Raw genomic sequence first — 15885 nt, 5'->3', positions numbered from 1 at the left:
CGGCAAAGATGTACTGGCGTCATTTCCGTGATGGATATGACGTCAGTGAAATCTTGGGGTATCGCGGCATGAAACACATTCGTGTTAAAATATAAAACCCCAAAAACGAACAACACTAAGTATAACGGTGTCTTTAGTACTCAATGTTGCTTTCCCGCAAGAAGACCCTACGTTCAGGGGTGCACCCTTTACAGGTCGCTTGCTTCGTTGTACTGGCGTCACCTGCGTGACGAATATGGCGTATGTGGAATCTTGGTGTATCCGGGAATAAAACATTTCATTTTAATAAGCAATTACCGACCATCTCAGGAACCTTTTCCGTCGACGTTGCCAACCTTACGTTAACAAAAAAATGAACAGAGAAGACGTGTGCTGGGCATCCGAATGGATTCAGCATAAACGCAGCGTGGGTTTAGAAGCTTAATTTTGTCTCATCGCCCTTGTGTCCAACTTGTGGTGCAAGAGGGAGACATCACACATTTTTTCATCGACTGTCCAAAACATGGTGTAGAGCGTTCAGTTTTGTTTAACTAACTGATTTAAACATTATTGTTTGAACAATCGCATCCCGGTATGTTACGTAAACTGATTTATTATTCATAACAGACCGGGATGCCATTGTCGACTGTATTTTTCTGTATTTTCAAAAAAAAAAAACGTTCGACTCCGTTTCACACCAACGTCTATAGTTAGAACTAAGTTTTCTTAACATATGCAGCTGTTCATTCAAGTGGATAGAGGGTTTTTTTATTATTAGTCGAACACAATATGTAAGGGCTGCAAATTGCGACTTACCCATGCAACATGTAACATCGGGAGTACCACAAGGTTCTGTGTTAGGTTGATTCCTCTGTCATAGGTTTTTCTTCCTAATTTACATTGGTGATATTACTAACAAAATTTCTTCGAGGATTATACTTATTGGAGAAGATAGCGTAATTTACCGATACATAACTAACCCAGACGGCTCCGTATTCCTTCAACTTACCATTAATACCGCACCTTCTCGGTGCAATAACTGGCTTATGCAACTCAAAGTTAACAAATGTAAAATAATGAGTTTCTTCTGATGTAAAACAGTGTAAATTCTCTGGCCTATTCCTGTACGAACTTCGAAACGTGCAATTCTTTTCTGCCTCTTCTTATCAGTACCTTGGACTGCACATTAGCATTATTCAGCAATGGCATGGACATATTTAGGTTGCCAATAATGCTAATCGCATGGTTGTCTTCTTACACCGTAATTTTTCTCTTGCTCCATTGTTTTTTGAGCTCTTAGTATATAAAACGCTTGTCACGTCAAAAATAGAATATGCATTATCTATCTTGAACCGTCATGCGGTGATCTTGTCTTTATTTTTGCAAGTCATTCGAACCGCGGGGCTTGAGTAATTGTCACAAACTATACTCTCGAGCCGCTAGCATCTTGTCAATGAAATCTGCTCTTAAACTCGGTGACCTATCTACTAGCAAGAAAATTTGGAGTTCGTCCTTTTTTAAATGATTTAGTTTAGTAAGCCCATTCTAAAGCAGGATCTCATTTCGGCTACCTGCAATAGCTAGGCACGTAACGACCACCAGTACAAAGTAGGCGTACCCTACTGCCTTGTAAACCCCTACTTTTGTTCATTCATGCGCAAGACCTGAGACTACTGGAACAACCTCCCCGCCTCCATCGCCATCATTCCGGATCGCACATTGTTCAAAACGCCTGTACTGATGCTGTATAAATTGTCACCCACTCCTTTCTGCAACGCCATCTGGCTTTGAGAGTATTTTAACAAATAAACAAATAATACCTCGAAGGAGAGCCGCCCGCATGCCTCTTTGTAGGAAGTACTATTCCCGAACGGACAGCTGCTTTCTACGAGACATATATTGTGTCTGGCTGTATAGCTTTTAAAGGGGTTGTGGTGATTTGCAGCATTCTGTTTAAACAAGATGCTGCACGGGCGGAGCATTGTCCAGCACACATTGCAAGGCTGGGTACACCTTAAAAGGTGAGTGTAACAAATATAACTTATTCACTCACTCACTCACTGCACCATAACCTAAACCATGGAAACATGCGGCAGAACGTGACAGTTATGATCACCGGCTTCAATACCACAATTTTATTCGTGTTAATCATGACAACCCAGTCCCATATATATTCGGAATTGCGCACAAAACATCTCAGATGGAGAGGGATCAAACATTCCGGAAATGTGATTTTGATGCTCCCGGTATCTCAAAGCAAAAATTATCTCCGGTGCTGACCACTGGGCGTCGACAGTTCGCGTACACTAAAGACGCCTCAGTGTCGCAGTCACGTATTTAATACCATTGAGCAAGGCCAAAAATAAACACTCCTCCGGAGCATATCCGGAGTTGTAAAGGCCGCCTGAAACAGAATCACATTGAATATCATTTTTTTTGTTTTTGTTTATTTACCAGTTTATTACTAAGCCAAGGGCCACAGCATTTGAATTCCTGTATCGACAAATGATTACCTTTATGCTCTGTTCGGAGAAAAATGTAGAAGCTTTGAAGTCCATCAGATTTTCTGCAATTATGACCAGTTTCTGAAGGACTAAGAGTTAATTAAATGATTGATTGATTGATTGATTGATTGATTGATTGATTGATTGATTGATTGATTGATTGATTGATTGATTGATTGATTGATTGATTGATTGATTGATTGATTGGTAATAGGTTAAATAACATTTAGATACTAGTATTTTAAGTAACTCAAGACGCCACTCCTTACTGGCGGTTTGGCACCCTTCACACATGCACTCATTGAACCTTTATAGGACTGATTTGAAGGGTAGATATCCTAAACGTTGCCATCCCACAGGAGCACTCTTTCTGCCTAGGTACACCGAACTTCTTTCTCGGGCGCATCAGGTTGTCCTCAGTCAACTCAACCGAGACTAGTTCCTGTTCAATTGCGTAAGGCCGCGTTGCTTGGTTTTGTTAAGACCACATTAAACGTTCCTGAACAACTACAGGGTAACGACGCGTAGACGGCGGTAAAATATTGTGACGAGTATGGGAGATTTAGCGCTCACCCGACTGATCGCCCGATAGGGGTTACTGTGTTGCTTAATAAAACTTAGACGACTGCGTTTTGAAAAATATGAATGATCCCTTCTGAGGAGCTGTTTCAGTGGCCGCTGGAAAGATATCAGTCACAGAAAAAGAAGTTGACATACGTTGGCAGCCGTAGCCGTTAGTGGATAGCCGGTAGCCAGCTGTGCAGCCGCATTCGAACGTCCCGTCGTGCAGATCGAAGCACATCTGCTGGCACGGGCCGTCCACTCGACATTCACCTGCGGGTGGAAAATGAAATATTTGTGGTCACTCCTTGAACTGGAGAAGTTTTCACGTGATAGTACAAAATAAATGAACAAAGAGACAAATCGCGAGGCTAAATACCTTAACGTTTCATGAAGCTTTTTAGATCTGCAACGAGTAATCCTACAGCGATGAAAGGAAGTTTTGTCAGAAGGGCCCAACGCGATAGATGTACCGACCATGCTTCCTGCCATTGCAACGGCAATTTTACGGCTAATTAACGCTGCGACGCAATTTCGACTGGCTTGACTTGAATTTACTTGACTAGGCTTCACTTGACTTGACATTCGTCTGACTTGTCTTGGACCTAAGTCGGACCTGACTAGACTTGTCTCGATTTAATCTGAGCTAATAAAACCCGGCTAAACTGACTCACTGACTCACTCACTCACTCACTCACTCACTCACTCACTCACTCACTCACTCACTCACTCACTCACTCACTCACTCACTCACTCACTCACTCACTCACTCACTCACTCACTCACTCACTGTTGGCACTAAAGCCCCTGAAGGTTAACCGGGCAGTCACAAATGGTGTTCATTGCATGCACATTTCATAAACATTTTTAGCCGCCTAGGAACTCGATTTCGCCGCGGTTGTTGCACTGTTCCTTCGAATAACCTTTTCTCTTCTTCAAAAGGGACAAATAAAAAAATAGTCACTCCAAAGTGCACCAGAACAGCATAAGTACATAAGTACAACATAAGAATGTACTTTGTTGTACATAAGTACAACAAAGTACATCTCTCACCTTGAAATCTAGAGGAGTGTTGGGTAACAAATAAGCGTACGACGAACAAAAGGCCGAGTGCTACGGAGAAGCTCTCAATCTCCATCTATCTTGCGTGTTGAAATCGCTCATTACAGGAAAGTTCCTGTTTCTTATCTTCCGCCCCCACTTTCTCGCTTTATCGCTGCCGAATATCTACGGCCATAAATAAACTGGCGCTGCGCCACCACGCGGGGCTAAGTTATTAAAGTCTTAATAAGCCTTATGGCGTCAGATTTCGCAATTTTATCGCTCGCCCATACGACGTATGCTCTAGCTGGCGAAACATTTATCCGACCGCGTATACCCCTGTTCTTCCAATTATTGAAGCTGCCTAGTACCACTACTAAGCTCCTGCGAAGTACGGCGACTCCTTTCTTGCGCAAGAGTATGCTTAACCGCCTCGATGAATTTACAAAAAAAGCATGTATAGCAGACACTCCCGATTTAGCGAATGACCTAACTGTTATCTACTCCTTTTCTTTTTTTCCACCTGAGCGCCAGAATTAAGGCGCTGTACGTCCCGGCGAAGTCTTCTGAGGATTACGCAGACGGTCAGGAAGCAGCGTGGCCAGAGATGGGACAGAAAATCTTGGAAATTCTTCCCGTGTGCTTATTCCCGCACGAGTGTGAGCACACTGCCGGCGCCTAATTGAAATGCAAACGAAGAGAGAACTAAACGTAGACAACACTGATATCTCGGGTATGCGGCTGTCTGAAACTGCGCCAGACTGGATGGATTACATGGGTAAATGACATTAACAAGAAATTGAGTTGATAGTTCGTAATTGTAATATTTTTTTTTGCTTCGCCCCTGGGTATTTCTACGGGCGGTTCTCACTTCAATGGCACGTTGAATATTCGGAGGGCATTAGGCTGACCAGAATACTAAATGGCTGCTATGCATATTTAAGCTGTTTGAACATGCATATTCATGACTTGAGATTTGAGCCAGCGCGAGCCATTAAAAAATACAATCACGAGGAAGCATTCTGCAATTGCTTAGGTGATGCAAAGGACATGATTCAAGATTTTCTTTTGTCTAGTTCGAGTGTGTAGGACAGTGGAGAAAAGCTGTCTGGGCAGCTTGATGGTCATATGGCCCTTACAACGCAACGAGGCGGCAATATAGGAATAATTGCTGAAGTGCGAATGCAATGGCAAAAGAATGCATCACAAGTTTAGATATCAAAACAGTAATTACTGCGTACAAAATAAGAAATACAATAGCCAAGAGCAGTAGATCACAAAACTCTTTTTTTCTGGAAGTAAAAACAATAATAGAAAACAAAAGCAATAGAAAAACTCCCACATCGTTTCAAAAATCACACGCGGTGGCTTGCGATCCAGCCTACACACAGCATGGCTCTAACTCCAAATAAACATCGCTGTATCATGGTAGCACAACCTTTACAGACGGCAAACTACTCAAACACATCAGACAATTCAGTGATGCATCCTAAATCAAGGAAACCTTAGTAGAAACGACAGAAGTTTGGTTGCCTGGATTTATCTACTGTCCTATCGTGTTTTGACCCCTTCCTTCGTTTGCTTTTGCTTCTTCTCCTTCTTTGGTTACCAAACCTGAATCCCTCCGTAAATCAGTACTGAGAAGCTGCAAATCTGCGACTTGGTGGCTTCCTAATAAGCACGAGACACAAGCGATGTAGCCGTAGCGTGTCGCCAGAGGAAGCCATATTACTTTCGCACGCAAAGCACGTAAGCAGACGAAGTGCCCCGAGGAATTTATTTCTCCTCTAATCACCCTTTCGCTGATATTTAAGTACCTCCAAACAAACACTTGCGTGCAGCGTAGCCATACAGTAGCGATTCCGTCACTTGCTTCTCACCGAACGTCCCTAGGTGTAATTGTCGTACCCGCAACGGTCGTGTTTAATTACATGACGTCACATAGATTTTCCCCCCCATCTTATGTCAAAAACACCGGATTTTCCGACTCGTGACGCATTTATTGCTTTTGCATGTCGCCCCGTCAACGGTCTTGTTTAGTTATACGACGTCACAGAGATTTTTTTCCGGCCATCTAATGTCACAAAGGCCGGATTTCCCGACGCGTGACGCATATAATGCTTTTGCATTAGAATAGGCTTTTTTGGAGCCTGGTTTCGCCTTGCGCGCACCAAAACCAGCTCCTAAGGCACCAGTGATTTTTGCATATCAGTATATAACTTCGTGGCGGTTCATTAATTTTCTTAGTTCCGCTCTCCTGCTATGACGTGTCCTGTAATTTAGGATTCAATGGCTGAACGGCAGTAACGTCACATAGCATACCACTGCTTTCTTGCATAGTGGCAAAGCAAACCCAGACAGACCTGTTAGTAATGTTATTAACAGTTAGCAATGCATTCCGCTGCTAAGTCCGCCACAGCTTGCAAGTTTTTCGATGCCGGTAAGAATTCTCCAGCTGGCGAAAAATATTAATAATTGATAAATTGATGATTACAGTTGTTGTTTGTCAGTGCAAATTGAAAGTCATTTCATTGATTGATTGATTGATTGATTGATTGATTGATTGATTGATTGATTGATTGATTGATTGATTGATTGATTGATTGATTGATTGATTGATTGATTGATTGATGACAGGCCTCTACCGTTCTGAAAGAGACTTTACGTGCTCTCAGCCATACACAGGCTACCTGTAGCTTCGGCGAAGTAACCGAGACAACAAAACAAATAAGACGTATCAATGGATTCTCGTCAGGCCTAAATATCTGGCCATTATAGTTAGCCGAAGCGCCAGCAGGTTTCTACACGCATAAAAGTTTTCGAGTTATCCCTCCTCCTTCATTTCTTTGTCCAAGCAGGCGTAAAGTACAGGGTCTACCTAATTATACCCAACCTAACGACTCACGTGCAGGCCCACACACTTAGGCGTCAGACAATTTGGCTGCGTTTAATCTCCGCGCGCCCAACCACCGCAAAATTAAATTAGAGGGAGAGCTCACGACTCAGCCCAAAGTCAAACAACACCGAGCAACAACAGCGGGAAAAATTACAGCGAGGGGGACAGGAGCAGACAACTCTAGGCCGCTGCGTTTATTAGATGCCAGAGACCACGCGAAAATACTAGTGCGCGAACACTCGCCACCGAAAGAACGAAATAAAAAGAAGAGGGGATAGAACGAGACCTTGAGGCACAAAGGGTGTTATCACCCAGTCCTCCAGAGGCACGTTTCCACCTCCCTCTTCCCCAACACTGTTCCTGTGGCGCACTGGAGCCGAGCCCACGCGTCCGAGCTAACCAACACCCCCGACACTTTCTCCCTACCTCATTTTAGCGCCCCGTCGCACGTTAATTGGAGTTATAGCTCGTACGGGACAAAAAAGCAGGGGACGTTGGAGGGAGATCGTTCCGTTAATGGCTTCTGCTTCGAGCTGACTTGGAACGCGCTTCCGCGCTCGCATTTGCCGTGCCCTGGTTCGCGCTATACTTGTTTTCTCTACAATGGCCATACGCTGACATAATTTGCTCGCAGTTCGCACAGAGCGCTGTGGGGTGGGGAACGAAAGGGGAGGACGCCGTGGTGGTGAAATTAACCATCGTTTCGGCTACTTCTGTGCGCTGAGCTTCTTGCTGACAACTCCTGTTTGGACGTCGGTCCCTATTGCAGGCGGTAAAATAGCGAACGAAACAGCAGAAGGAGTAAATTTTCAAGAACATTTGATTTGGACACCGCACAGATAAGTGTTTCGGAGAAGGTTTGTGAAACGCTTGAAGATGAATCTTTTCTTCCAATCTGTGGTTGTAATTTTGCCTATAAGAAGGTTCACGGCCTGTTACCAATGTTTCTATTTAGTGCCTGTCGAGGCAGAGAAAAATATTTACTTGTTCGGAAGGTTAGCTTCAAACAAAAGAGAAAACGGCTGCTCAAATCTTGGTATTGAAGAAAAGGTGCAGAACCTTACTTCACAGAAAAGTGCTAGTCAAAATTACCAGAGAAAACTTCTTTTTTTTAATTTACAGAATATTTCCAATTTTGAACAAAAGATATATATTTGTTGCCGTAAACAGTACAAAGAACAGGGAGTTATAGCATACTGATTGCAGGAGAGGGTACTAAATTTACGACGCTGGAGTTGCTGCTACCATGCACAGCGATGATCTCCTTGGACCCCTAAATTCCACACCGAATGCGGCAGCAGTCGTTTGCCACCAACTCCCAAATTACTCGACCACATTCTCAGGAAAACAAAAAATGATTCGCCAATGGCGACACTGATTACATTGGTGATGGCATAAAAATTTTACACAAGAATACTGCTTTATTATATGTGTGTGTAGCGGGAATTGCTATACAATGTTTACATTTATGCACGTATTTCAAGCTTGTATGCGCCATGTTTTTTTTTTGTTTTTTATTTCTGAGGGCGCATTTCTTCTTTCTGGTGGTTGACACTTCGGCCCAATTTTGCGAGAGAAAATGCCTTTAAGTTCACTACAAACCTTTTTGTTCATATCTGACGAGGCCTGGGGTAGCTACCTGCTCCAATTTTTTTTTTCGGTCGCACTTCTTCGCAGAACCCGAAAGCTCAAATACCAACCAAAGCTTCGGATTCCCTCAGCAAGACCGTGAGAGTAAAAGGTCAAAGTTGATGACAAAGCTTTCCCCCCTTTTACCTTTTCAAAACTAATCCCCTGGGACGACCATACGGAAAAAAGTATGGAATTTCTCTCAGCTTTTTGACATCTCGTTAGGCTTCCATGGGAAGAAGCGGCTAAAACAACGCTGCAACGAACGCAGCTTGTTAGACGTTCAATAGTGGTGATTTACTTTTCAACACAACTTGAGCGTTGGGACGGTGTTCCGCCAGCGTCGGCGGCAATGTCGTATCGAGTGAACTTGCTTTGTATGCGAAGGCGTACTAGCAGGAACTCCTAGAGAACATCATTGAAAGTGTGAATCGATAGAATATTTCGCTGCCGCCACCAGAAAACCAACGCCACTGCGACGTTTATCGATCGTTCCACGTAGAATCTATGAGGCCAGAAAACCCACTTTCACGTATTTCTCCAAAGGGGTAGAAGCAACAAATATTTACTTACATGAACGTTTAATAGCATTTCTCAGTCCAAGAAGTAGGTGAGGGTGGTTTTTATTGAATGAATAATTTTACATGAAACGGTCTGTAAACGTTGTACTCGCATGAGTGTTCTGCTGCGGACAAGAGAAAAAACAATTTTTGACCGGCCACGTCAATTAATCTTTGCATAAACATTGTCAGTTCAACCTTTTTGACACGGAAATATGGTCCTGAAACTTTTGTCTTTAAATGAGACAAAGGTTTCTGCTAAGTGGTTTTGTAGGAGCTGCGTTACAGATACACTTCTTTAGTCTCCTTAATCGTGGTTAGCACGTTAAGACCAAATATACTTTCAGGAGCAGGTACTTTTAAAATGGTAAAACATGCAACGGTCACAAAATCTCTCCTCTGGCTGGCATCCGGACAGAAATAAGCAATTAGAACTTACGAAGATTACGCAATATTGGGGCAGCTACTAAACTAGACGAACCCCTGATGCTCTGGTTTATTACTTTAACTGCAGTATATCTCGTTTAACGCAAAACTTTTTATCTAGTTCAGCCCTAGAACCGTGCGTTATATCCAGCTCCCCCTTACGGGCTTAACGTAGAGACGTTGCTGGCAAGACGACAAACGCACATGCACACACAACCGCCGCGGTAGCTCAGTGGCTAAGACGTTCTGCTGCTGACCACGAGGTCGCGGGTTCGATACCCGGCCGCGGCGGCCACTTTTCTAATGGCGGCGGAAAGCAAAAACGCCCGTATGTAAGAAATTTCGGCGCAGATTAACGATCCCCAGGTGGTCAAAATCAATCCGGAGCACTCCACTGCGGCGCACCTCATCGCCTGCGTTGCGTCGGCGCGTTAAACCCTACAGTCAATCAATCAACATGCACACACGTTTATCTTTTCCTCCTGAAGCAGACACTGAAAGATAAGTTCTAGCTCAAGTAAAGAACAGGGCACGTTATGTGTCTTGGGCGAATAGCTAGCCTTTCTGCTGGAGTTAACGTAACGCTTGTTTCATTTAAAAGGATGCCGCATGGAAGCATTTTTTTTATTAAGGAGTCATAATGTATTTGCTTTCAACGTCAGCCTGCATATTCGTCAGACCGTGCTGCTTATTTAACCCCAACAGCCACATTTTTTGCTTCTTTTTATATACACAGGGTTGTTCGTTTTCGTGCAAAACCCAATTGTACCCGATTTTCACACCCCGAACATGTTTCAGGAGAATCGGTTTGAACCCGATTTCTCCCGGAATAGACCTTTTCAAAGCAGTGATCTGCACAATCGTGGGATGACAGTCCGCTGTTCTCAACCAGTACTTGCTGGAAGCAAGCCCCACAAAATTGATTTGAACTCATTGAGTATTGGCATGACTCTACGGCTTTCTACCCCAGGCTGGAAAATGCGGCACTGACCTTGTTGGGCCTAGTTAATACAAGGCGTGATGTCGAGAAAAGGCTCTTTCAGCTGAGATCTGTTCAACAATCGGACAGGTATCAAACGGAGACCGGCATGTTGCGCATGCAGATGACCTATGTACACGAGGATGTGTAAAAACATGTACGAGCAGATTTTCGTGAATAAACTGCTTACTTCCTAGAAGTTATCAATGCTCGTTACTCTTATCATTACTGACTCATTTCCAAACAAGCGCAAATATCGGAGAATATTTTCTAGAAAACCCTGATGTCCCCTAGATTACTAGCTTCAAAAGAACGCCAATTTTGACGCGTTAGAGTCGAGCAGCTCGTCATACTTCGTGATAAAATAAACTGAGTGTATTAGTACATCTGTTGATATAAGCCAGAAAAAAACGAATTTCAGAATATTTGTACAAAAACCCCGATTTCTCCCCAATGTTCAGTTTGAAAAATAGCGCCCGATTTTTACCCCGACTTTAAAAAAATATAAAACCCGAAAACGAACAACCATATGTATACATACTTCTGAACCCAATGCCATTTACGGAGTACGGACGCCGCCAAGCTGTTTAGTTTGTATACTTTTGTTTCCTTTCCTGCAGTTTTGGTTTGTAAATAAAAATTCCGCAAGAATGTTTATTCGAGTAAACGGAAAAAAAACTAAAATTAAGGGAGGTAAATTTCCTTCAAGGCGATGTAATTACATGACGACCCCTTCAAAGTGAACATAGTGTAGTTACATAGTATGCCTGCTACTCACTTGTCTAACATTGCCGCTTGTGTCCACACGACATGAATATCTTTTGCAGAAACCAACGTGATATAATAGTGTTCAACGTGAACTTGTCCTCAAAACCGACGACTTCTTTGAGGTGAACATAGTATGTTTACATAGTACGCCTGTTCCTTCCTTGTCTAAAGTTGCCCCTTGTGTCTACACAACATGATTATTTTTTTGCAGAAACAAACGTTTATCAAGTAAGCAGTGATATGATAGTGCTCATCGTTATTATGCTCTCAAAACATGGCCAAGCACAAAGCATGACCACAGAAGCTAAGCTCATAAGTTACATTGGCTTGCCCCGAACCATTCATTCTGGGTGAGAAGCCCCGTTGCAGTGATCAAAAATTAGCATCCTGTTAATTTTGCGCAGTTTAGTAGTCTTACCAAGACAGTGCAAATGAGCCAGAAAGCCAGCGTGTTCGAGGGTCCGCTTTGCCGAGCTTTTTGAAATCATAAACCAGATTTGAGGCGTTTAATAATTCGGCTGACTGTATTTATCACCTGTCTACAGTTTGTTACAATATCATTTGCCCCAAAAACCTGATCAATGTAGTTCATTGCCTAATTCTTGCTAATAAACAAGCACAGCCAATTTTCGGTACCTGCCACAGCCGGTATTGCACTGTAAAAGAAATGTATTATGCTAACTCAGAAAGCCTACAATTTTAAAAAAAGCATTGTTTAAAATTTGAGGGAACCCCCTCTATGCGGGAAGGGTTTGCGAGTCTGATCTCGCCCGTCGTTGTTACCCCTACGTAAACGGAAATCGAAATCACCTATTGACGCCCGCGGCAGGGTTCTCAGATTCCCTTTGGCAAAAGCCACGCGATATGTACACTCCGCTGATACTAGATGAACTTCGCCATCCTATAATCTTGCTGAATGGGAAAAAGACTCCTATAATCTTGCTTGGGGCGCTCCACAACTCGCTGCTTCTATCGCGCCCGTCCACTTCCGAAGCCGATGCCCGAAGTACGCCCAGCCCTTCCTACCCCCTTCCTCTTTCTCCCCCTCTCCCCGCTTTTAGGTTTTAAGTGCAGAGCACTTTATGGGCTCGCCTTGCCGTCGTAGCTCACTAACGGTCGATGTGACTGCCAGAATGAGGCGGTGCAGCGAGATAACGGACCCAAGTAGAACCTGATGTACCGTTGTCAGGATCTCACGCTGAGGCTTCGAAAACCGCGCGGTTTCAAAAAAAATTCCCCCGCATTTCCCCGAGGGGGAGAATGTGAAAGTGCGAATGCACGGTTGTCGGCCCGCTTGCGGCGCTTGCGCTCGGCCCCCGCAGCCCACCGCCTCGCCGCCTTCTCTTCCATCTCTTCCATCGGGTTTGTAGTATCACGTGTACACCACGCAGTTATCAAGCCGCTATAACGCTGCTGAGTCGCCAACGCACGCCGCTGACGACGTAGTTTGAATGCGTTAAAGATATAAGGCGCGTCTAAGACTGATATCACCGTCGCGTCCGTAGCTTGGTCGGTAGAGCGTCGGGCTGCGGCCCGCAAAGTCCTCGGATCGAAACCTGGCGCCGGATGCTGTTTCTTTTTCAAATATAGAGGAGCACTGCGGACGCCAACGCCGCCGCCGCCGCCGCCGACGCCGGCGGTGGATGGTTTGGGGTCGCTTATAAAGAGCATTCGCTCTTAAAATGAGTTCTAACCGTTCGAATCTCGTGAAGCGCTGGCGATTGTCCTCAATCTCTCCGTTGCTTAGCGCAAAGAAAACTGCAGGTAGGCAAAGTGCGTGTATATTAGACCTAAGCTCAAATATGCGTGTATAGTTTGCGGCCCCTACCCCAATCACAATATCCGTAAAATTTAAAGAATTCAGAGAGAAGCTGTAAGGTTCACTTACTCTAAATACTCGCGCACTGATTCTTCGTCACAAATAATGATTACTAACAATATCCCAGCCCTTGAAACCAGGAGAAGTGCTTCCGCCTTGATTTCCTTTCCTCACTCATCAAAAGTGGACTGTCGATTGACCCATCACTGTTCTTGTCACCGTAGTCAACAAGACCTACTAGGCAGCGCAACCCATACGCTTTCGTCCCATATTTTTCTGCTGCTGACACCTTTAAATACTCTTTTTTTGTCGCGTGCGATAATAGAGTGGAATAAATTACCCCCTGTATAAGTGCATTGTTTGCTTGTATTGTTTTTTTTATTATTGTTTTTTTTTTCATGTTATGTTCATGTGTCCCCCTTTCTTGGACCTAAACATGGTCTGCAGTATGTATTAAATACCTAAAATAAATAAAAAACGGCAGCGCTTGCGTTCATTCAGTTTGGACTGCTCGTTGGGTTGGTTTTTACGATAGTAAGCGAAAAAAGCGGCCGCGCAAGAAAAAAATGGCGCGTTCGAAATGCCACAGAAAGGCTCCAGCCACGCACGAAAAAAAATGCGCGTTCAAAATGACGCAAAACCGCTCCAGTATAAGAAATTAAAGCAAGCACAAACAGAATAGAACTCCCGCTGGCGCAGTTTCAGGCAGGGGGCGCGCGACCATTGCGAATGCGGGAAATTGGAAATGCATTGTGTGGCAGCAGTGACCGGATAACGGCGCGGCAGCCCATTATGGCGAATCACTGCTCTGCACTTCCGACAGCGTTCACATTGAGTGGAACGGTTTTAATTTTTTGTAAAAGCTGGCTTTACGGCAAATCTGTTAGCGTCTCAGTGATCAAGCCTTTTCGGGGCGTTCGTGTGCAGAAAGAGGTGGACGCGAATGCGAAACCACAAACCAAGAAAAAAATACAAATCAAGAACAGACCAACATGACACACCATCTCACGTGCCGCTCAAATTAAAAAAAAAAAAAACGACGCCTCCCTATTGGCCTTAGGGGAGAAGAAGACCATGCTAACGTCTGAAGCACAATCGGTTCAAGGATACTGAGCGAACACGTCCACAGCCAGCTACCGATCCCGTGAACACCGCTTGTTGGAACGAAGCAGCAAACAACACAAAGAAGGAACGTGGCGTAGGGGACAAAACTAGCAGCTCGGCTTCTCACAGCTTCGCTGGCCATCTCCATCGGTAGGACGAGATGACTTGTGACTTTTTGCGCACCACGGGATTCATTTCAGCAGGCTCAAACAGTCTGTGAGGGTTCGCAGCCATGTAAGCACACGTGGTCGTAGCGAGCTCGCATTAAAACATTCAGTACACACACACACGTCTGTACTCAATTTTACCGTATTTACTGTCATAATGACCGCACTCCCGTAATGATCGCACCTTGAACTTGCCGCGGCCATATGTCGCATATGCGCCAAATCTAGCTGACGATGGTCAGCTAGATTTATGACATGCCAACGTTATTGCCGCAGATTTGCCGATATCAGCGACATCCGAAAGCATGAGTTCATTATTGCTGCGGAAGAAACTCTCCCTAAATGCACACAATGGGCCCACAAGACAAAAAGAAAAAAAAAAACGCGCTCAGCTTGCTGCGTCAGCAGCCGTGTCTTGTCTTGTTGTCCTGCAATGTGACAGCAGCATCCGGTATTAGTCGCCCTTTTCTCACCCTGCAGCAAACTCGCTCTGGCGCGTTCCGTAATTCATGAAAACGTGTTTTGAGTAACTTTGCAATGCGGTTCGCGGTGGTCCTTGGAGTTTTTATTATGTCTTTATATGTTATGTTTATTATGTTCATGAGACATATCGTAAAAATTCTGAGCTGCCCCCTGCTTGCGTTTTCTGCACTGCAACATTTTGGCGAAAAATTTACCTCGCGTAATAAACGCACCCCTAAATTTGCCTCATTGTTTTGGGGGAAAAAAAGTGCGATCATTACACGAGTAAATACGGTATATATAGGGTTTGGATGACGCGCCTTATTATTGAACCTCAGGCGTTGAGGAAGACCCCACAAACTTTCGGCATAAAAATGCGGGTTTACGGCTTTTGTGCCAATAGCCTGACGCACAAAAATGAAACCTACTGGACATGCCGTAACAAGCGTAACCGTAAACCGTTCTCAACCTATACTGGGCATTGTGATATCCCGCATCACGAGAGGCGAAGTGAATATTGGAAGGAGGGGAAAAAGCTATAAACAGAGTTGATATAAAGCTTGCAGTACTATGACGTTACAAAAATGCGGTTATACTTATTGATATCCCGTAAACAAGGTTGAAGAAGTATCGCGAAAAGGTAGTTCCTGGTTTCACAGGCCTCTTTAATTTGGGCACCACGTATCCAAAAGCTAGAGGTGGTGCTTACAGCGCCGATCACACACGTTCGCAGTAAGACATGGCGTAGTGCAGGGGGGCAAAACAATCTGGATTCTTCGTTCGCAACTTGTTTCGATTCCATGGTGCTTTATTCAACCCAAAGTAAGTACAAAAAAGGGTATATACAGGAGGAGGTCCCGAAGTCAAAGACTGCAGGGGGACCTCCTATAATACAAGCACCAATAAGTAAATGCTTTAACAAACAGTGGTTATAGTATAATGTTGAAACAGACAAAACAGATGTTACAAAACTGAGATTTCACAATGAAA

At 44.1% G+C, this 15885-nt stretch overlaps 1 protein-coding gene across 1 annotated transcript in view; it reads right to left on the bottom strand.

The window, feature by feature from the left end:
- Window positions 1-3200: 3200 nt before the first annotated feature.
- Window positions 3201-15885, bottom strand: part of LOC144166697 (uncharacterized) — a gene marked incomplete at its 3' end in the record, with an annotated part of 64272 nt that continues 51587 nt past the window's right edge. Inside the window, 1 exon segment of the mRNA XM_077696211.1 lies at window positions 3201-3317. Coding sequence (XP_077552337.1) covers window positions 3201-3317 — 117 coding nt within the window.

The sequence above is a fragment of the Haemaphysalis longicornis genome, unplaced genomic scaffold, assembly GCF_048455015.1.
Source record: "Haemaphysalis longicornis isolate Haplotype H1 unplaced genomic scaffold, Haemaphysalis longicornis Haplotype H1 scaffold_184, whole genome shotgun sequence".
Taxonomy (NCBI): Eukaryota; Metazoa; Arthropoda; class Arachnida; order Ixodida; family Ixodidae; genus Haemaphysalis; species Haemaphysalis longicornis.
The sequence above is the reverse complement of the archived record's forward strand: the minus strand, read 5'-3'. Positions and strand labels throughout refer to the sequence as shown.